The 12,973-nt window shown below is 39.0% G+C and overlaps 1 protein-coding gene across 1 annotated transcript; it reads right to left on the minus strand.

Moving 5' to 3' along the window:
* Nucleotides 1-72: 72 nt before the first annotated feature.
* c7b (complement component 7b) lies at nt 73-12,419 on the minus strand. Its single transcript, XM_056403038.1, has 18 exons — nt 12,187-12,419; nt 12,001-12,062; nt 11,730-11,805; nt 10,142-10,283; nt 9,642-9,780; nt 9,378-9,516; nt 8,241-8,369; nt 7,832-8,075; nt 7,425-7,538; nt 7,105-7,271; nt 5,950-6,178; nt 5,548-5,719; nt 5,085-5,172; nt 4,774-4,906; nt 3,545-3,736; nt 2,658-2,754; nt 2,358-2,539; nt 73-2,203 (listed from the first exon to the last, which is right to left on the minus strand). Exons 1-18 carry the CDS (start codon nt 12,250-12,252, stop codon nt 2,025-2,027), a joined length of 2,550 nt encoding a protein of 849 aa, XP_056259013.1. The 5' UTR covers nt 12,253-12,419; the 3' UTR covers nt 73-2,024.
* Between the last annotated feature and the right edge of the window lie 554 nt (nt 12,420-12,973).

Consider the following 12,973-nt stretch of genomic DNA (forward strand, 5'->3'; position numbering starts at 1 on the left):
CATTATGTATTTCTCACTGCACTTGCTCACAATTTAAGCATCTATTTACTATTTTGATCTCACATCAGAATATTTTTCTTTTTTTTTAATTATATCTTTATTTGGAACGGACAGAAGAGTACATCTACATGGCATCAACAATACAGCAGAAATAAATGCCATTCCAGTTTTTGTTTTAAATACAGAAAATGTGCAACATCAGACTCAGGGCTTATAAATTCAAAGAATGTACAGTCACAAATCAGGGGTCAGACCCTGTTCGATCTATGCAGATCACACTCTCCTGTAGTGACATAAACTACGTGAGATTGGTGTTAGATTCAAATCAGTGGGAGCACAGTTATCTCTCAGAATATTTTTCAAACCGTGAAATACACATTAATGTGACCAAGCTATCCAGATACTCAAGACTGAGACTAAACTGGAACCACAGACAGATACCTGTATATCATATTTTTTATATGACTTCCTCATTTGATTAAATGGTATCAAAAAGGCCCTGTAACAATATTTGAATGGAGACCAAAGAGAATGCAGAAAACAATAGTAAATAATTATTACTGGTAGGGCTGCAAAATTAATCAAAATATAATCGAAATCACAATATGGCCAAGTGCAATATCCAAATCACAGGAGATGCAATTTTGTTGATAAAAGTAAAATGTATCACAACATGGTAGTGCATTGTTAACACCATACGTGTTGTGGTACAGCCTATAAATCATATTCTGCCGACGTAGGGGAACATGCTTGTTTGGTACAAACCCCACCAAAAATCACATCATCTTCATTTAAAAAACAATTTCAGTGAAAATGAAATGCAAGAACAATCATTCCAACTAAAAAAAACATCTTTGGCAGAACATTCAGCTCTAACGACGGGGCTACAAAAATGCCTACACAGCACATATTCTGATCAACCTGGCTAATCCTTAAATGCAAGTTTTGACATCACACAATCAATATAAGGTGAAAGGTATTTTAAAAATAAACATAATTTGAAGTCATTACTGGTGATTTGAAAAATTATTAGATGAATGACCAAGTAAAATAATAATTGATATTTTAACAAAAGAGATAAAGAGAACAAAAATGCAATCTGACAAGTGTTTAATTATCTTCCTTTAACCAAAGCAAAGGCATTTATTTCAGATTTTGTCAAACCTTCAGAACAGAACATTATTGCTTCTCAAGCAAATGTTGTCAATTATCCGTCTCCACCTGGGCGTAGATTTGCATATGGGAGTACAGAATTGTTCCTACCAATCTTTGAGTGAAGTTATCAGTGCTGTTAGTTCAGACCTCCAGGTTGGGTCAAAATTTTGTATTTCAGATGACTCTCTTTCCTCTATTGTCTGAACTGAACTGCACAGCACACATCATTTAGTTTTGTCCATGTAAACACGTTTTGTACTTTGTAGATATCATGCAACCAAAAAAGAGACATCAGCAGATTTTTCACTTTCCACAGGAAGTAATAGGTAGTGAACTATCTAGCCTGTAGCTACATTAAATACCTGCTAGCTACCTAACATCACTACCCTTACATTATTAGATTATTAATAGTGATGCATCACTGGATTATATTTTATATTTTACTGTTAAATGTGACATCAAGGGGAAAAGGGGAACTACAACACTTGTAGGCCTACTGAATATAAAAATGCGTTTTTTCTCACTTTTCCATTAACAAGTTATTTCCTAAAGTTTACTTTCCTTTAGTCTTTGATCTGTTATTGTGTAAAGTTTTTATTTAAATGTAAATACAGATCTTACATGTTAATCTTTGTTTGGCTGGGTTGTTGTGTCCCTACCAATGTTGAGACCAAACCTATGGACCAAACCTATGCCCTTGGTCCTCTATGACAAATATAGAAAGAAAGCACAGGATGGCAGAGGAGCCTATTTACATCATTCAAGTTAAGAAAAGACATTAGCTTCTATTTACAATCATGTCAGTGAGGGAAAAAAAACTGTCCGGTTGCCAGTGTGATACTTCACAGTGAGTAAAACAACCACCTTCTTTATTCTGGACAAGCCTCAATTCCGATCACGTTCAGCTGCTCCCCAGCACACCGTCTGGCCCCCACCTCGCATTCGCTCATCGTCGTGGCAACACTGCCAACACCAGAGTTAACGCACAGGGGGGCGGAGTCTTTAGGGCATTCTGACGTGTTTTGGCATACGCACTTCCTTTCTGATTCTAGAAATGAAAAAGTAATGATAGTAGTCACACACTCATGTTAGAGGATGAAAGGATTTTTCTTTTTTCTTTTTTAAAACTTAGGTCTTATTTTGGTAAGAAATGATCGACAAAACTACAAAAATGAAGTTGTAATGAAGTCCAGCAGACTCACCCTGACAGACTGTTCCTGGTTTGCAAGCCTCGCAGGATGTGAATGTCTCCTCTGGCCAGGTACAGTCGCTGTCACTGGCCAACGTGAAGCTCCGTCCCAAACACCGAAGAGCCCCGAGCTGACAGACGCCGAATAAACGGGCTTGGCTTGAGCTAAATCTGGTACACAACTGCAGAGAAGTCCTACATGAAGACAATATAAAAAGAAATACAGTATCTCAATTATTATTGTGCTTTTACAACTGAGACTGGACATTTCCCTTTGTAAAATGTGGAAATAAATCTCAAACGTCATACTCACGAGCACTGGAATGGCATTTTACACACACACCCAGTTTTTCCTACATTCTCCCACAGTTTACATTTCAGGCCGGGTGGAAGAGAGGGAGGTGTAGGAGCTGAGATGAAAGCAGAAAGCTTGATTAGTGTATTGTGTATACCCCTCAGAAACACCATTGTAAATTGACTGCCAATTGACTGATTGTATGATAAAGTGTTCGCTTGTAGGGATGAACAAAAGAATCATCACTTAACTCTGCAGTTCCCCTCAGCCCTGTGGAGCTTTATAGCAACATTAAGCTAAGCTAAGTTTTGGTTTCAAAGTGTATCTGCTGAATATGCAGAAGGAAACTGTTGATAACACACCACATCAACTTAAAATGTGATACTATATCAGCATTGTGTTCACAGCTTGTTTGCCTGCCCCCAAGTGGCCAAAAAAGATCAGTTACTAGGTTTCATTCAGATAATTTGGATATAGATATACACACTAAGTTGAGAATGTCATATAGAAAAGAAGTTGTGCGATTTATTCATATCCTACATACAATCACAAATTACTGTAACATGAAAAGTGCTATGTACATTATTTTTCAGCCATTTCTTTAAGTTTGGGTTAGTGGAATACATAAGAATTAGGCTAAGCTCTTTTGAGGCTGCAGTGATTTTTGGTCACTAGTGGGCAGAAAAATGCCAAAACATGCTGACAGACACACAACTCTCTTTGAAATGATCACCATATGTAGTTGTCCTGGCTAACATGATAGCAAACGGAAGCCTGTTTACACATCCAGCAGACGCAGAGCAACATTATCATCTCATTTGAATTGTATCTTTGTCCATCTGCTGTCAGCTAGTCTCCGCCTGACGCTTTACAGCAACAACATCTGATTATGAGAGCAAATGTACCTGCTTTACAATGAGCGCCTGCTGGAGAGGGAGACCACTGCAGACTGGGGTTGCATAGGATCTCTGACACTTCACCATCCAGCACTGACTGCGCAGGACAGGAGAGAGACACTCTGTCTCCTATCTGATAGGCTGCTTGGGTGGGCGTGGCTATAACTTCACCGGTGAGAGGGGGAATCCCACATGTGGAACCTGGGACAGGAAGAGAGGAATTTGGAGCAAGAGGAAGTGAGGAAAACATAAAAAATATTGTGATAGAGTGCCGCAGGGATGGCGTTTTTCTGTAGGCCAACCTGGAAGTTAGCGTCGCTCTGGTTCCCTCGACAAAAAGCCAATAGGATTTTTTTTCCTTTGGATTACTGCAGAAAATAAGCTTACTAAAATAAACATACTTACACGTTTTGTTCAGCTTGATAATCTTAACAAATAAACACAACATTTATGATTCTTGAAGCCTACATACAATTTCCAAAGGTAAAAAGCTAATATTAGGCTAAAAACCAACTATACCACGGTCACATGACTTTAACGTCACCACCGCTAAACTTCCAACTTGTGGTTTGATTTAGCTCTTACCTACAAAAGCCTTTCCTCTCTGTAGTTTTTTAAGAGCGCAAGTATAAACACAACAAGGCTGTAAAGGTGAACTGGTGGGTAAATTGGTTTTCGTGTTCGGGGGGATGATGTTTAACGTCCCCAACAACCTCTGTAGTCTTATTTAGACATTTGTAAGGATGTAGACATAAAAGCTTAAAGAAATCAGGACTGGGGTATTTACTGATGTATTGTATGGTCTAGAATAAAACATGAAAATGTCTTGAGCTTGTGTTAACCACAGACCTTATTTCAGCCATCTAACCAAAAACCCATTCAGAAAACCCAGAGACTTCAGGACGAGTGAACAGGAAGTGCTTCAATGCTAACTAGTTTCAAGGTTTTAGGACTCATTCCTGTGGAACTCTAATCCTAGACAGTTATATCTTGTGGGTGCACAAGAGTGAGCAGTATAACATCTATAGAATTGGGTAACCTGCAAATGAATCAACATTTGCATAAAAAAGACACAGTGACAGACAATCATGCTGATTGTCTCGTCTTACCTCACCTGCTTCTGAGCCAGTGGGCCAGCTTCGACTAAATTTAATTGAAATCTGTTATAGTGACATATCCTGCTTTTAAACAAACGATAAAACAAAAAAACAATTCTTCTTAGTAATGCGAAGACATACTTTTACAAACTCTTGTTTCTGTCGTCCACCTCTGGTTTTCAGTGCACCGAGACACAGCGTTTCCACTGAGGTGATGGCCACTTATGCAGGAGTACTCCACTATGTTTCCAACCAGGTAAAAATCTCTTGGATTCTGAGAAAGAAATACAACACTTAATCACCTAGATAAAAAAATAACACAGAAACTAATTACAAAAAAGATTATTTTCAAACGAGCTACAAGTTTAATACAGTTTTGGAACCTTTTCTGTCTCTGAAAACACAAAAAGCCAAAGATGACAATAATGGAAATATCGCTTTCGGAGACTCACCTCAACAAATCCATTCCTGAGGTTAGGAGGTGGACCACATGTCTTAGGTGGAGTCACAGAGAGACTGAAGCACTGAGGCTCCATCCTCCTGCACACACAGTTTACAATGAGAAAACTCTCAAAGAGCATCTCTGATATTTCTAAAGTGTTTGGATCAGATTAGACTGGGAAGAAATTATCATTTGATTTGATCACCTTCAAATCCATAACTATGATCAAATCATCAAGGATATCAACAATACATTTCTTTTGTGGTCATGAAGATATAAATGAAATATGCAGGTATGTGCATTTGTTATAATCAAGCTTTGAAGGCAGAAATCTCCCATTCTGTGACAATTGTGGTTTGTAAAAGATAAACTTCATATTTCAAGTTAAAACCTTTTGACAGATTTAGGGTTAGGGGAAAGTGTCTGCTCTACTACTGCGTGACAAACAAGTTGTTGTGTGTTCATTTCCTTACTGTAAATACTGGATCTCTGGCTCCTCACAAGGACTCTGCTCCTCTTGCAATCCAGTGCAGTAGCGGCCGCCTCTGCTGGGAGCGGGATTGTTGCAGCTGCGAGTCCTCAACCTTTGACCATTGGAACAAGATCCCCAGGATGACCAGCAGCTCCAGCTGCCATGGATCACCCCTAGGAGAAAAAACACAAAGATTCTCTTTTGTGTTCTGTGTCGTATGTGAAGGAGTTGGTCACGCTGACTGGATGCCACGGTAACATAAAACTTCAACATAACCCCTTTAACTTTTGATCATTTTAATATCTTATCATTTGATTAGTTTAACTGATTTGTTAAGTTTATATAGATCTTATGAGAATAAATGAGAGACTAAATAAAAATGTTGCAAAATACTTTTGTTTACCTGGTTGCTCTCCAATCACAGCTCCATTCTCGCAGGCTCGTCCGGAGGTTCCCGGCCGGCAGACGCAGCTACACTCGGAGCCTGTCAGCTGCGGCTCTCCGTTGTTCTGGCAGGGCCGGCAGTGACAGGGATGCTCCTCCACCAGGTACTCCTCTGTGGCTCTTTTCAGGTGGAGCTTTTTCAAACCTGCACACTGGACCTCCTTCACCAGCTCATACAGAGGACGCAGCTGTAAAACAATTTACAGTTTAGAGTTTCCGAATGAGCAGATAGAAAACACAAAGAAATACACTGACTACTAGACAAGGAATTTATCCCGTATTTTCCTGTGTTTTATTTGAAGTGTTGATCCATAAGAAGATATATTTGTAGTTTTAAGAACCAAAAACCATCTGTATACATCTCCTCTCTCAGGCTTCCAATCAGAAGAGAGGAGGCTCTGAGCCTCTCTTCTGATTGGCTGTCTGAGCAATAAGAATAGAGCAGATTTCAGGTAAACACTCAGAGAAACCAAATCCTGGTGGGTTGGATGGTGAGTCCAGCTGGGTGGGGCTTGGGGTGTGGCTGAGAGCAGTGACTGCTTTGTTGTGACATCACAAAGTTACTGCATTTCCCTGTGGAATGAGCACTTTGATACTTAATTTCACATAATATTAATTTCACAGTATTAATATAAGCGCTAGACCTGCTTTATAATCAAAAAGACATGGATATCTACCTTTATAATATATGGGACCTTTAAAAAACATCCTAAACATCTGACAGACAAAGTTTCAGGGGTGTTAATTCATACAATTATATATAAGGATACTAAAAATTTATTTTTTATCTTTTATCTTTTTATTTTTATTTTATAAAAGAGAGAATTTTCAACCAATTCCCAGAGTTAATGTTAAGCTAATTACCTATAGCTAGCTAGCTAATTTAGGTAGGTATTATTTCAAAACTCATGGTCACTGCCTCCACTTGTCTGCTCCTCTGTCTGAAATCAAGGAGCCAGCAGATTCACTTGAACTGGATGATGTATCACTACAAAATCAACATGTATGGCAAGCAAAGGTAAGGGGAATAATAGGAAATAGAAAATATCAAAAAAGAGCTTTTTAATCAATCGGTCGTTCAGTAAGATATAATCAGCTGTGTCGACTCTCATACCTTCTGGTCTATGACATCAGGGAAGTCTTTGACAGATGAAGCCCAGTTATCATAGACCTCTCCATTAGCTTCTGGATTTTCCAGATCCAGAACAGACAGAGCAGCTATGAAGGACAGATCTCCACCAAAAATGTTGACCTTAATGGGCATCTTATTTACATTGTGTCCTGTAGACAAATGACAATAAAAACTACAGCTCAATCCAGTGTGTATATGATTGTCATGCTTAATTTCATCAATTCAAATCCAATTGAAATAAATGATTTCTTTGATTCTCCACTGTGTGGTTTGAAAGTCTAAATATGAAGGCTTTCACTCACCATGGCTGGATGATAAAGATTTTGTCAGTTTTTCACAGACAGTTTTCACTTTCTTCCTGAAAAAACGCCGTTTCACTTTTCTCCAGCACTTCTTGTACTCAATGTCTGTTGTATCTTTACACAAGCAACGCAAGAGCAACAGATTTAGTACTCAGTACAGTTCAAAATGCTCAAAATATCAGCTGGCCGACACCAAATTTTGGCAAATATAGAATGTAAGATTTATTTAAATGCTTAAATAAGTCACAATTTTCAAGCTTTTGTTGCTATTAACATCAATACTATGTGTTAAAGCCAATGCAAAAATACAAATTCACAATATCCCCTAAATATATAGCACATTACATTCAACCCCTTTATATTTTACATGCTGAATCAAGTCAATGAAAAAAATCAAACGTTCTTACTGGATGAAGCGAGGAACTGGCGGTCTATCTCCAACAAGGCTTGGTATTCGCCTCCGAGGGAGCCCTCAGAGAAGTAGTGTGTGCCGTACGTCTGAAGCAGCTGGCGGTAGGCAGAGTAGTCGTATGTGAGCGGCAGCGAGGACAGGGCCTTCCAGAAGCCTTCGGCCAGGGTAAGATACTGGGGGGCAGAGTTTTGGAACTGTGCCAGCTCCACTTTATTCTTCAGGATTATCAATCTGTGGGCCTGCAAGATAAAGAAGGTAAGACTGGGATGTCATTTCCTGGTTAATTAAGACCTTTAACCCAGCTAGTGACAAGGCCTAAAGACAGCAAGTCATTCTTAAAGTTCGTCCAACACTTACAGTAAGAAGGAGGCTACAAAATAATGAGCTATTTGTTATATCATCACCTTAGACCCAGTGACATCTCTGTGGAAGGTGCGGCGGTCATGTCCCACCAAGGCGTTGGACTGGATGTGTTGCATGTAGGACCAGGAGCTTTCGTAGGATTCATCATTCTCATCATTGTTTACTTTCACCTGCAGCACAAACAAAGGCGGCAACGTTCAACATTTGCTTTCAGTCCAACCCAATACTCAACAACCATTCCATGGATTGCCATAAAAATTTTGCTCAAGCATTCATGTTCCCCTCAGAATGACTTCTAATAATGTTGATGGTCCCTGGAGTCATCTAACACCGTCATCAGATTAAAACTTTAATTTGTCCAATACTTAGTTTATGACAAACTTAGACGGAAGACTTAGCCTCAGCTGTACATTGTGTTTAACACTACTAGCAATTGCTACCGTGCTAACATACTGACTTGGTAAACACAACTCCTCCTCAACATTAGCATGTTAGCATTATCATTTTGCTAATGTAAGCATGCTGACATTAGCCTTACAAAGCTGTTAGCATGGCTGTAGAGTCTACAGTGTAGACTTTTGTTATTATATTGGTTTATTTAACAGGGACCTAAGATGTATTAACACACTATCTCCATAAATGTGCCAGAGTTAGCCAAAGATCAGTTCTCCCTATGCAGAAAATATAGTCTATATAATAAAGTCTATACTATAGACTTTTCAAGCAGCACCTTTACTTTTCTCCACACTATGATCACGTCACAATACCACTTCCTGTCTCTAAGTCACATGTCACTAAACTAACCAATCAGAGGCGAGAAGGCCTTAGACTGAGGTAATTAAAAGGAAAACTAAAGAGATGGATTCAGGAGGTTACTATAACTGTTTTTAAAGATGCAGGTGTAAATATTTAAAATTGTCAATATGTAAATAATAATGGTGGGAACATTAGTATGTAAATAGTAAAACGTATAAACACTGACTGTATATATATTTTGATAAAATTAACTCTAATATACAGTATGAATCAACACCTAAACCTTACACTATCTTGTTAATCATGGTTTAGTTTCATCAAGCGTCACCACAACGACCCAGCAACTAGCTCAACTAAATGGAATGCACTCATTTTTACTGTTATCAATTACACCTGTGCTTTTTTCAAAATGGTCAACTCACCTCAAAGTTGTACCGGAGGATGTTCTGTGGCAGTCTGTAATAGACTTGGTGGTCACCACTGAACACCTTCCTGCACTGGCCTCCAAAGCTCAGAGTGTTGATCACACCTGCTCTCAGTTTCCCTGTCAACACGTCATACCTGTAAAACGGGAAACAACAAATCAATTTGATGGACTTCTTATCCAACAGTTGACTACATGGCATATACTCATTTGCAAGTAGATAGTAAGGACCCAGTTTCCTGGTGGTGGTGGAGTGACTCACCCTCTGCCTGTGAAGTCAGAGTTGGGAGGCGTTTTGTGAAGGTCACATGAGTACTGGCTGTTGTCACAGCCTCTCTCATCCAGACCATCCTCACAGTCCTGGTCTCCGTTACACAGAAGAGAGCGGCTGATACACTGACCTGCATCAGGGTTTCAATAATACGTTTTCATTCCACATTGCAAGAGACATCATTTACAGAGAGAAAAAAATGAATAATATGGATTATTATATCTGTAAAGTTTTTTGAATTATATATTTTGAGATTAAATATAGATAGATAGATAAAGATAGAGATATATTGAGGGAAAACTGCATTAAAACCTTAATCAAAAACTTTAACCTTAACTTTAACCCTGAAAAACTCAAAGCACAGAAATAAATAAATTAATGAAGATGTATAGAGGCACTTTTGCTGTCATTTGAAATAGAAATTCTTCCTAATATGAGAAAATATCTGAGGCATTTTAGTCTGATACAATATACAGTAAGTTGCCACATACCCGAGGTGCAGCGGAACCTGTCTCCGCATCCTGTTTCCAATGGACATCTTTTCTGTGGGACACACGGTTGTGTTTGTGTTGCCTCTCCTGAACATGGCACACCCCCAAACTGGGCATACACTTGCACGTGGCGAGTACGCACCTGAAAAGGAAGCGATTATACACATTGAGTTAAAGAGGAGATCAAATGCAAAGATGATCAGTCGCTCTACTTTCTTCTGACCATTGTGGTGGCTCTATTTCAGGTCCCAAATGATTGTATTTTTAATATAAGGTATACTTTTATTTTTAAAGATAGAGACAATTGCTATTAGATGTCTTAGAGATTTTGAGAGTATGATTCACTCAGGAGATACAAACAACTGATTTCATCACTCTAGTGAGCCTGTCTGAATATCAAGAGACTCTACATTACATCCCGACCCAAGTTGACAAACTCCATTTTTAGGCCTCTCCTCCGGTGAAAATCAAGTTTTTAACCTTATTAAAATGTCCATGATGTTTTTCATATAAAGAACGACATATCACGAGTGAAAAAGGCCATTAATGCCATGACTGAGTATTTCCACCTTGGAGCTACAGTGATCAAAACAGATTCATACAGTGAGGGTTTCATACGTCATGAAACTACAGAACCAATCTCATCAACTTGTGGGGACGGGGGGCGGGGCTACATAAACCTGAAACCTTGTTAGTACAGAGACGGAGAGTTTGCATTATCATAGGGTGACCCCAGAAATGTCCCTATTTTAAATTGTGAATTAAAACCAGGCCGGACAGAGTGAGTGGGCAGCAGAGACATCAGACGGACAGATGTCTCGTGTTGTGCTTGTTTTGACCAACAGAGGTCACTGATGGCTCGCTATAGCAGCTTCATATCACTCTTCTTTTACTACTAGCCACTTGCTCACCATCTTGATACTCTCTGCTGTTTCAGTTAGCAGCAGTGGTGGGAGGGGCTCAAAACCTAATCCAGCTTTCTCAGTGGGGAAGTAACAGTAGATGTGCTTCCAGCCCCAGTTTTTGATTAATTGTTATTTTTTTATGTGGGAAAACCATGTTAAAGAAAATATGAATCATAGCAGAGAGTTTTTACATAGTTTAAGACATGTCTGGAAACAAAAAAAAAAAAATGCTAAAAAAGAAAAATTTCAACAATCAATTTGGCTGTTCTACCTCCTGATGTGACCAGGCCTTCAGATTAAACCTACAGCATGATTCACACTCTGCTCAGTGGATTTATTTAAAAAGGTTGACATCACGACCATCAGACACCTTTGGATGTTTGGCCATTGTTGTAATAATTTGTGTGTCCCACTGCATTGTGGGAGCAAAAACCTGTTCACACACTTGCATTGTGGGGACTCGCCTGTCATCCATGGGCAAAACCTGGGTCCCCACAAAGTTGGTTCATTTACTGTATCTTATTGTTCAAACTTGTTTTACAGTAAGGGTTTAAATGATGTAGGTTAAGGGCATTGAGCGTTTAGGGTTAAGCTTTGAACACACCTTCAAGGCAACAAATATAAATATACACAATATCCTCATAAGTAAAATATTAGTGTGTGTGTGTGTTGCTTTGAAGTACCTTTGTGCTGGTGCAGCCATCACACTCAGACCACTCTCCATAAGCCCCCCATCTGCAGTTCACAGGCTGCTGACAGCTGAGAGGAATGGACGTTAACATAATTAAAAACATTTATGTTATATCATTCTCTCGAGTGAATGTTTATGAACCACGGCGCCAGTGATGTAACGGTTTATGTAACCATTCCCTGTTTTACAATGGAAAATAAAATAAAAGATGCTCCCCTGCTACGACACAACCTTAAGCCAAAAGAAAAATTTACAACACCTACCAAACTGGAGACAGACAGATGTGCAACGACACCAAAGAAGACAGAGCTGCTGCCAAATGCAACTGTGAAAGAAAATCAAGAAGACAGGTTACTCAGTCTAAATGATTAAAAAATAGGAGAAGATCATTCATGATGAAAACACACTGCACTAAAACGATACTATCCACTTTTCAATATTAAAGCAACCTTCATGATGTGTTCCTCAGAGTCCAACCTTCTCTTCTGGTCCAGCACCCTAACATCCAGGGTCATATAATCAGCAGTGGAAGGAGATTGTGCAACAGAACCCCAAGTTCAGGAATTCCCACAGTGAGGAAACTGGTATTCATCAAGTCTGAACCAGATATGCTCTGCCTCCGTTCACACGCTGAGTCATGAACAGGGAGACTCTGTTCTTTTCCAGTGCAGCTTCAGTCCAAGTCCTGTCACATTTAGTTTTGCTCATTTGTTTTGTCCAACGGCAGTCAGCCCATAAAAAAAAAGTGCTGTATCTTGCGTAAAGAAGCATGACGGGAGACGTTGCGACACAATTGTTTGTCCTCAGTGAGGCGGTCAGAATCTGAGTCTGCACGCTTTAGTCAAAGGTCAGAAAAATCCTATTTTTGCACACGCATTTGACCCTGTTGCTGTGTAAACATGAATACACACGGGAATAACACACATCTTCATCTGTAATACCGAACTATTATTACTTTTAATTTAATCCACATGTCATATTTGCAGCCAGGATCACAATATCTGTAATCAAGCCATCCAGAGTTATTTATAGAGCAGTATTCATAGTTATTTTAACATTTTTGGTTTGTTTTATTATTTTAAAATCTGAACTCAAATCTATAGATAGATATTCTTCTACTGCTTCTCCCCCCTTTGTTTCCATTTTTTCAATATTTGAACCACCTTATTCTCAGTCTTGTGTTTAATTGATAAAATATGCTTTAAAATGCCTTCTTACTCCATCGATCTTCAAACG

The sequence above is a fragment of the Seriola aureovittata genome, chromosome 18 (assembly GCF_021018895.1).
Source record: "Seriola aureovittata isolate HTS-2021-v1 ecotype China chromosome 18, ASM2101889v1, whole genome shotgun sequence".
Taxonomy (NCBI): Eukaryota; Metazoa; Chordata; class Actinopteri; order Carangiformes; family Carangidae; genus Seriola; species Seriola aureovittata.